The following is a 9,241-nucleotide window of genomic DNA, read 5'->3' on the forward strand; positions in this document are numbered from 1 at the left end:
CTTCCTTGTCCCAGAGTTCGTCAGCCTTGCACCTCACCACCATGCAGTCGTTGTCTTCCACCTGCTGCCCCAGAGCTCAGCTGTCCCTCGTCACCCTGCCTGGCAGTGGCTGACCAGTCACACCTGCCTGGCCCCTCAGACCCCGCTCCCTCCGGCACGCTGCACCGAGCATAGCCAGCACGGCAGAAACACCAGTGGGCTGGGCAGCCACTTCCACTGGAGACACCTAAGTCTTCCTAGCATTTACCCTAATGCAAGGCTTGAACTTTGGTTACCTCTCAGCTATGCAATAATGTATTCATGCTTTTCTTTTTCTTTTCTTTTCCTCAAGGAAAAAGCTTAAGTTAATAGATGTTACCTAAAAACAGGTTAGAAGTGTATACAGACTGTTATTGAGATCAATCAATGCTAGATTGCTCAACAAATTTCAGAAACACATTCATATGTCCAAACCCTAGATATTTATGCGTATAGGGCAGCAATCAGTGTATCTATACTGCAAGCCCAGTGACATACCCAACCAGCATGGGAACTGATAACTCTCCATGACAACCTGCAGTTTAGCTGGACCGATTTACCTGGTGTATCTGTGAGAGTACAAGGGAATTTTACCAACAACCAAAAGTGGCCAGAGAACCAGGCTAAGAAAAAGGTCTGCATTTCAGTGCCTTGGCATGCAGCCTGTTTTGAATGCTGAATTCCATTATAGCCATGTAAGTTGGGCTTAAGTGTTAATGAAACAAGCCACTAATTGCTTCAGAAAGTGTTGATCTGTAATTCTCAGTCAGGTCCCAAATCGGTCCCATAATCACCTCGGTAACTTTTAGCCCAGAATAGTTCTCTGCCTCTAGCAGCATTACTCAAGTGCTTAAACTAATGCACACGCTTAAATCCTTTACTGACTTGGGGCTGTAATGAACACTTTAATAACCGCAGAACAGGCTATTTGATCATCCTCAGGATTTTGAAAGGTATATTTTGTAGCTGGTTTCTTAAATGAAGTTTCAGTTTTTATCTTGGAATAGAATAATTATCCACTGACCTTAACATCTGCACTTTATCTTCTCCATTTATTTCTGTAGAAAAAGCAATTATACACAGCTTCAGATCAGTGCTGCAATTGAAGTTAACTTGCAGTTGGGAGCAGTTTAAATAAATTCATAAAGCAGTAAAACAGATTTCTGCTTTTCTTAATCCTTTCCTTTAACTGCCTTCTTACCTCCCTGCCAGAGGGAAACTTTTGCAATGGTGGAATTAAGATGGAAAGGTCCCCCAATAAAACTTGCCTCATCAACTTAGAATATATAAATGGAAAGTCGTGCAACTTCTGAGCTGTTGTGAGGCAACTTGTGCCTCTTTCTGACTTGTCAGAGGCCCATGAAGGAACAGATGTTCTTGCTTCCCTGGCTGGCCATTTTCAATGGTGTCCCACACCTTCAGGACATGGCATTATCTAAAGGCACCCCAGTCAGCTCTAAACTTGGTATAACAGCATGACTTTTTTTTTCTGAGTTTCTAACTTTCCAAATAAAAGTGAACTACGGTTCTTTTGTACACAAGCAAGCGTTTATAAAGGATTACGGTAATGCTTTAAAGTAAGCGATTACTTTGAAAAGACACCTGAGATACAAAGAAAGCATCCTGGCAAGGAAATTCACCTATTTAGTCATGCGCCTGGAAAATGGGTTGTGCCGTGATGCACCTCCCAAAAGGGTCACGGAGCATATTCGCACTCTGAAGTACGGAACTTAGTTCTTCTGTTTCCTACTTTTGTTGGACTCATTTGAAGTCTAGGACCCAGTGAGCCCTGGGCTTATGGAGAACTTTCTTAATGGAAAGTGCAATTACCTTGTTCCATTTCCATCCCACCCCAAAAATCTAAAAATCAGAAAACATAAATTAAACAAGTATGAAATAACACTCACAGTGTATATATACTAGGTGCCCATCAGGACTCCATACTTGCCAGGAACCTCCTCTGTCCTTTACTCTTTGTACCTGTTGTCTGATACTTCCTGTTCTCTGCCATCACTGTCCACATTCTTTCATCTATGCTGTATTTTTGATCTTATGTCTAAGGCTGTCCTGAAGCACATGTAAAACACACTGTACATGCATGGCACTGTTGACTTTTGAGTCTCAACTCCTTCATCAGATTCCAGCTCCTGGAGACAAGGGATGACAGGAAAATCTCACCTTAAGCTTTTTTAATATGATTATATAGCCCTGGTAATTTTAGAGAAAGAAGTAAAAGCTCTGACATAAGTGCAAGGCATAGAAAGAGACAAAGTCAAAATATAACTAGGGCAAAATATATTGCTCTCATTACTATTTTATATTCTTGCAGTTCACAAGCCAATCTCACAATCTATGGCGCACTTTCACACTTTGCTGGCAGTAACAAAAATGCATAACTAATCTTAGGCAGACTGCGTAACTCTTTGTTACGTGCTCTTTACTTATGGAAGGAGTGTTGGCTGGAGCCCAAACCCACTTCACCAGAACCTGAGAACTTACTTATCTACCCCTATTTTTTTAGGCTGAAGCCAATAGCAAAAAGAGATACATTTAATCCACACCAACTTGCTTGCCTCAATATAAAGGCATCTTTTATTACAAACAAATCAAGTAAATCAGAGCATAGAATTCAAACATACAAAGTGCTTTTGAATTTTCTGAACCTTACTGCCACAGGCTCTGTAACAACAACAATTCAGGTTCAAGTACCTGAATCATACAAAGCAGAATTTAAAACTACTACTTCCTCGCATATTTGAAGTGTATGCCGCAGGTATTTCCACTTATGAACCATTATATTATTATCTCGTTTCCAAATATTGCTTCAGATTCAACAAGGCGTGTGACTATACATTTCCAAGTGACACAACCATTCATTTACTTGCTTTAAAGTGAAGATAATATGCACAGTAAAACAATCTGATATAAATAAATTCACAAAGATAAACAGTACATTTCAAAAAAAGATTTCAGTTCTAGCTTACATAGTAAAAACCTCTAAATTTTCCTTGTATTTACAAAAAATAGCAGACGGTATTAAAAAATAATTTGCATCTTCACTATTAAGATAATCTATTAAAAGAAGTCTCAGAATAAATAGCAACAAAAGTTAAATTTAATATTTTTCTTAATTAAGGCTGAGGTTTAAAAGCTAAATCCTACAATCATATACATGTGTATGATTTAACATGTACAAGAAAGAGGATTTGACCCCTTGTTTTTTGAAAATAACAACGAATGTGCAAGTATTGTCTAAAACATAAGTTGATTCGTTCTTGGACTGGTGGGTTGCAAAGCTCTTACACCTCTTTTGACTTCATGTGGGAATACAGCCCCAAATATATCTTCATGGTATCGCTTTTGACTCTGCAAACAGAGAAAGAAAATCCAGGAAATGAATTAAATACTGCTAGCTCCTCCAGTTAAGTAACTAAAAGGTCTTTTACATTCGTATTACTGGTTCTGTAATAGTGGACTTTTGTTACTGTCAATAAAAGGAACCTATCTGAATCCCAGACTCACGTGCTCCAGGACAAGTTCTGATAACAAAAGGGTCCTAAAAAGCCAGCAGACCCAGGCACTGTGTTTTCAGTGATGGGCCCACTAATTTCTTAAACTCACTTTCCTCCATTGGTACAATAAAGTCTCAAACTCTTGATGTTCCAGACACACTGCAAAGCTGATGTACAGGACCCAAAGGGAGACACGGGAAAATGGTAGATGTAAGAGAAGAACATGATGTGTCACTCCTACACCTAACCAAACAGAAACCATGTGTTTTAAATCATGGTGGGTGGACTAAGCTGATCACTTAAAGCTTTTTTCCTTGTGCATTCTGCTGAAAAGAAGCTCACGGCAGCCTGCAAGATCTTGAGTGTGACTTTGAAGACTTCTGTAACCCATCCTGGAACACTGTCTGACTGGAAAGAATGCCTTGCATATCACAGCATACCTTTAGCTGGAAGAAATACTCCTCTGCCTGCTGCTCACTGAGGTTCAGTTTTTTTGCAAGCATCCCTTTCAAAGTCTGAGCAACATCCTTGGCCATGCGTACATCTCCACAGACGTACAGGTGCCCTTTCTCCTTATGCAAAAGGTTGCACACTTTGGTCTCCAACTTGCTTTGAAGAATGTCTTGAACATAGGCCTTAGAAACAGAAAAAGGATCATTAGACACGGTTTCTTAAATGCTACTTTGGCTATTGGCTTTTCTAAATTCAACGTGGGTCTACATAATAAGGTTCTAAATGCCCTATCTATTCCAGCTGTGTGTTGTGCCACAGCAAAGGAGAAGAAAAATGTCTTCATGCTGTCTTTAGAAGCCCGAGATCTGAAGGCTAGACCTGTCTCTTGATTAAACTAGAGCAGACGAAGACTCTTCTTTTTTAGAACCAGTTACAACTGCCAAAGTCCCCTAACTTGCCAGCAGAGTAGCACAGCTAAAAAGAGGATAGCTTAAGCACTGTTGTTTTCTCTAGATTTCATCTAAGCAAAGTTAATTTCCAGGATCACTGTGTCATTGAAATGGTGACAAATGGCCAGAGCCAACTCATTTCTAACTCATGGGCTAATGAAATACTGCAAAATTTAAGGTTTCTGAAAATGTTCCAGCTTCTAGTTTCAAAGGCTGTTTGCACTTAAAGTTTTGATTATATGTCTATAATGCCTCTCTATATGGCAGTGAGGGTTTTATATTTATATAGCTTGCTGGTACTGAAGTGCACAGTCAGATTCTACTTTATTTTGAAGGCGCAGGGTCTTTTGTCACTGGTTCACAATACACTGAAGCAAAATGCTAACATTTTTTTACAGAACATTGTTAAACAGAGCCCAGATCTTAACTTGAGGGACCATTCTGAAAGCAGCCAACCCTTAAAGAACAAAACAGCCAGCCTTACTTTAGCATGACCAGGTTGTCTGGAGTAAGCCGTATAGACTTCTTTCAGGACTCCCTTCCTCTTCATTTCCTCAGTTTCTTCTTTGTAGATGTGATCCATGTCTGGCCGCCGGCAGCCAAACAATAATGTCATGTCACCACCTTTGATCCCTGAAACCAACATTGGAAAGTTTTTTGTCTTTCCTGGTAAGGCCTATTATCTCTTATGACTATTCTCCATGGAGGGCCCCGTTGTCACAGAAACTAGCTGTGTACTGCTGTCTGCACAGCTATTTTCTAATTAACCTTTCTCACTAAACACCTGAGGAGGAGAGTATGTGTGTCTGTGTGTGACAGCTGGTGATTTTAGGGTCTTGCAGTAGGATCGAACCTGCCCAAGTCCTTGGAGAACTATGTGGAATCACCTGTTGGAGCAGGTTCCCCAAATGGGCTGATACAGGCAGGCCAAAGTGCCTCCCCTCCATATTGTGGCCCCTGTGTGAGCGCCTGGGGCAGTCACTGAACACACAGTATTTACAAGGACACATAGGCTGCTCCCTCCAAGTGACCAAATACCTCAAGACCACCAGAACGGTCTCAGGTCTTGGGATGACAAATCTCTATGGGGTTTAGAGATGGGTGTCTCCATCTGTAGAAGTTTTGTTTGGAGGACTAGGGATGTCTTCGGCTGCTGGAGGAGTTATGGCCTCCCCCTTGTGGCAACCCCCATAAGTACCTTTTTTTTCCAAGTCATAAAGACGCTGCTGCCAGAAACTTCTGAAGGGAGCAATTCCTGTTCCTGGGCCGATCAGAATGCATGGCTTGGTTGGCTCCTCTGGAAGCCGGAATTCATTAGCACTAAGATGCAAAAATATGTTAATTAGGTAATTAGTTTATGACTGACTTCTCAGTGTCAGTTTCCTGAATGATTTTGAAAAACACAGCTTAAGTTCCCAATTTTAAAACAGTAATGGGGCTTAACTTGGTGACAGTTGCTTCTCGTTTCCTTAGCTTTACTTGCTCTACAGTGCATATGCTGACAGCAGGGATGGTGTCACAAGAATAGAATTCTTTCAGAATTTTCTAACGATTTATGATTTTACTCAATGTAAGACATGGTAAAGGGTCTCATCTTTGGAAGACAGGGGGTTCCCTCTCTTCTGAAACTCAGATATTCCAACTTGCACTCACCAGTCACTTGAAAATCATATGCAAACAATGAAAAAAACCACTGAAGAAGCTGAACTAAGAACTGCTGTTTCATTGGTTGGTTTGTTTTTTCTTTTTTTCTCTGTCGTACACTCACCTGCGTATAAAGCATGGGACTGTTTCATTGAGAGCTATTGTATTCAGCCATGTGCTGCAAACTCCATGGTGCAAAGGCCCTTGTCCATCTAATCAGAGCAAAGGAAAACACCTCTGTCAGTATTCAAAAGCTCTCAGTTTTTAAAAAAAGCACAGTTTATAATTAAAATTATGTTTTTAAAATAACTGTATATCCAGTAATGATTTAGAAAACAAGGGTACACTGATGATGATGCAGGATTTTAGCAAATCCTGACACAGTATGAACATCTGCACTGCAGTGTACTATTCTGCATGTATCACAATACAAACTTTTTGTTACAGATATGCTTCATGCTATAGGGCAGACAGTCTTTTTCTGAACCACAGTGCAGCCTAAATATCATTTTATTAAGAGAGAAATGAAAACAACAATTCATTACCTCTTGTCCTGTAGTTTACAACTGCAACTGTCAGATGAATCTCTCTGGGTGTCATGTCACAGGAGGAACTGACAGAATAGTACCTGGGTTTCAGAAGTGGCAGCTGAGTCAGTAAGAAAGCTGTTGAGACCTCAGCAGAAGGAAACTCCTGCAGGACCTCCAAGATGTTCGGGCTGTTGTAAAACTTCCATTTATTGTATTCTTCTGTGCTCTAAAAGCCAAAGGCCACCATCACAATGTTACCAGTCATGCTCTACATTCAATTAAATATGCAGCCAAATCAACCGAGAATTCTCAAAACTTTGCCTAGACCAATACTGGAGTTTCCTAAGAAATTGTTTAATTTTTGAAAACAGAAGTACAGAATACCCACTATAATTTTCTCAGATACCAGCTCTCTCAGTGAGAATGTAGAAACTGAAGTAGAATGTGTTTCTCAGCCCCCTGCTATGGGATATCCACAAAACTGTACGGGCCCAGGTCCTGATACCTGCTGAGCCTTGCTGAACCCAGCAGGAGAAGCAAGCACTTACCACACTTATGAGTCATTGGTTACTTAAAGCGACATCCCTCTTACTTACAAGGTACCAAACTCTCTGACAAAAATATCTACCAGCTCCCCTCTAACCCCTCCACCTGCAAACTGTGAGATCTTTTAATGGTGTGTCATCAGAAACCACCATGAGGCAGGCAAGAGAAACAGGCAGGCAAAATGACCCACCCAGAACCACACAGGAAATATCAGATCTGAAGAAATCTCTTGATTCCCACGCCCAAGTTGAGCCACAAGACCACCCTTTCTCTCACTGTGGTTGGTTTTACGAGCACACGGAACATGTAACAGGGGGATAAAAATCAAGCACCATCACTACAAAAATTTCTTAAGCTTCTGCTACACAGTAAAAGGGCATCAGATGGTCCAGTATACAGGGCTTCTAACACAAATCTAGCCCTACCACTTACCTGACATAAAACTTCCAGTCTCTCTTTGTCTCCTTCCACTGTTACCAGCTGGGAGAGTTTTTTTAGCAGTTGTTGGGAGGGTGGAGTAGTGATATCAAGCAAGTATGTCAAAGCCTCAGGGAGTGTGCAGGCTGGAATCTTTTTGTCACTTGTCCAGTAGCCACCTGGAAATGAGGGAAATAAAAGAACATCTGGCAATTCCCACGGCATTTGACAGCTGTAGAGCTTTGCAAAACTCAGTGTCCTTCAAAATACGACTTCAGACTAGGTTGCAGCAGGTCTAGACCACAGGGCCCTTCTGAAAAAAGGTTAATGTGACGGTTCAAACTTTTTGTAAAGGGAGGATCTGATGCAGAGAATTTCATGATAACAAAACATCACTTTAAAATGAAAAGTTTTTCATTTGAGGAAATCATCTTTCTGTGTGCCAGAATCCTATGATTCAGCAGATTGTTCCTACTAAGATAGAGAAGATGGTCATGATGTGTAAATCTATTTTAGGACTCTGATATGTAGCAACAATAAGCAAACTCTGTTGATTAATTTAATTGCAGTCCATGGCCAATTTAGCAACTGAATTACGAACAGTGTCAGCTTAGGATAACTCTGCGAACACTGGTGAAGTTACCATGAACTGCCAGAGTATGCAAAATCAGAATAAAAAATTATAAGAATAACTAAAAGCATCAACAAAATCCTATTGAAACTTAAGAAAAGGATAATAGAATCAAATTCAGTCTGTACAAATCCTCAGGAATTTTAGAGAAATCTGTCAAATGCCTCTGTTATTTTGTCTAAATAGAAGCAACTTACCATCAGTGCAGGTTTCAAGTCTGATAGTCTGATCAGCTGGAGGGGCATCCTTGACACGTGCAATGAGGCCATGGACTAATTCTGGCTGGTTGCCTGGGAAAATCCCAATATGCTCTCCGGGCAGGTAGTGCACTTCCTGATTAGTCTCACAGGAAAGCTTAACAAGAATGGTAACACGACTAGATATAGAAAAAAAGAGATCAGACAGATCTTGGTTACGTCGACAGGATTTCCCTTGAATTGCGCAGAAAAGGAATAAATCTGAAGTGACAGTTGCAAGGGCTTGTGTCCATTACCAAATTATCAGACCAGCTTAGTACTTCTGATGGAGACGTAAATAATAGCCAGATATGTGAAACAAATAAGATGCTGAAGTGCTGCCTGATTTGTTCAGTATAGAATAAACGTGCCTGCAATCAGCTAATGAAAGGAAGTGCAGCTCTACTGAAGACTAAATAGCTCACCTCACAACCAGCTCAGAGGACTTCCCATAAGACAACTGTATTTAGAACAGGGATGAAAGAGACCTACCAGAGGATGCTGAAGAGCCATTCATGGGTGCTATTTCTAAGACAGATGTTAGCATTGATTATCCTTCTGTATTTCTCTGTGTATTGTCTTGTCTCAGCTTGCTTTGCAGTACAACTGAATGCAGCAGCTTCTTGCACTATACATTTTCTTTTTTTTTTCTTTTTTTTTTTCTGCAAAGGGGCAATTTTTCCCCTAAATGAAGTAAACATTTGCCAGGCATGTAGCATACCAAGCAAGAGAGAGGGATCATACACCTGACCTTCCACATTTAGTAGGCATCAAAGGGCCATATCACAAAGTTATTTAGTTCCCT

At 40.6% G+C, this 9,241-nt stretch overlaps 1 protein-coding gene across 1 annotated transcript in view; it reads right to left on the bottom strand.

Moving 5' to 3' along the window:
- Positions 1-3,270: 3,270 nt before the first annotated feature.
- Positions 3,271-9,241, bottom strand: part of NOS2 (nitric oxide synthase 2, inducible) — a 17,516-nt gene continuing 11,545 nt past the window's right edge. Inside the window, exons 19-26 of the mRNA XM_009576519.1 lie at positions 8,398-8,576; positions 7,585-7,748; positions 6,622-6,832; positions 6,201-6,288; positions 5,631-5,752; positions 4,917-5,065; positions 3,971-4,165; positions 3,271-3,384 (exon numbers count right to left, since the gene is read on the bottom strand). Of these exons, the coding sequence (XP_009574814.1) occupies positions 3,271-3,384; positions 3,971-4,165; positions 4,917-5,065; positions 5,631-5,752; positions 6,201-6,288; positions 6,622-6,832; positions 7,585-7,748; positions 8,398-8,576 (1,222 nt within the window). The remainder of the gene's footprint in view (positions 3,385-3,970; positions 4,166-4,916; positions 5,066-5,630; positions 5,753-6,200; positions 6,289-6,621; positions 6,833-7,584; positions 7,749-8,397; positions 8,577-9,241) is intronic.

The sequence above is a fragment of the Fulmarus glacialis genome, unplaced genomic scaffold (genome assembly GCF_000690835.1).
Source record: "Fulmarus glacialis isolate BGI_N327 unplaced genomic scaffold, ASM69083v1 scaffold5884, whole genome shotgun sequence".
Classification (NCBI taxonomy): domain Eukaryota; kingdom Metazoa; phylum Chordata; class Aves; order Procellariiformes; family Procellariidae; genus Fulmarus; species Fulmarus glacialis.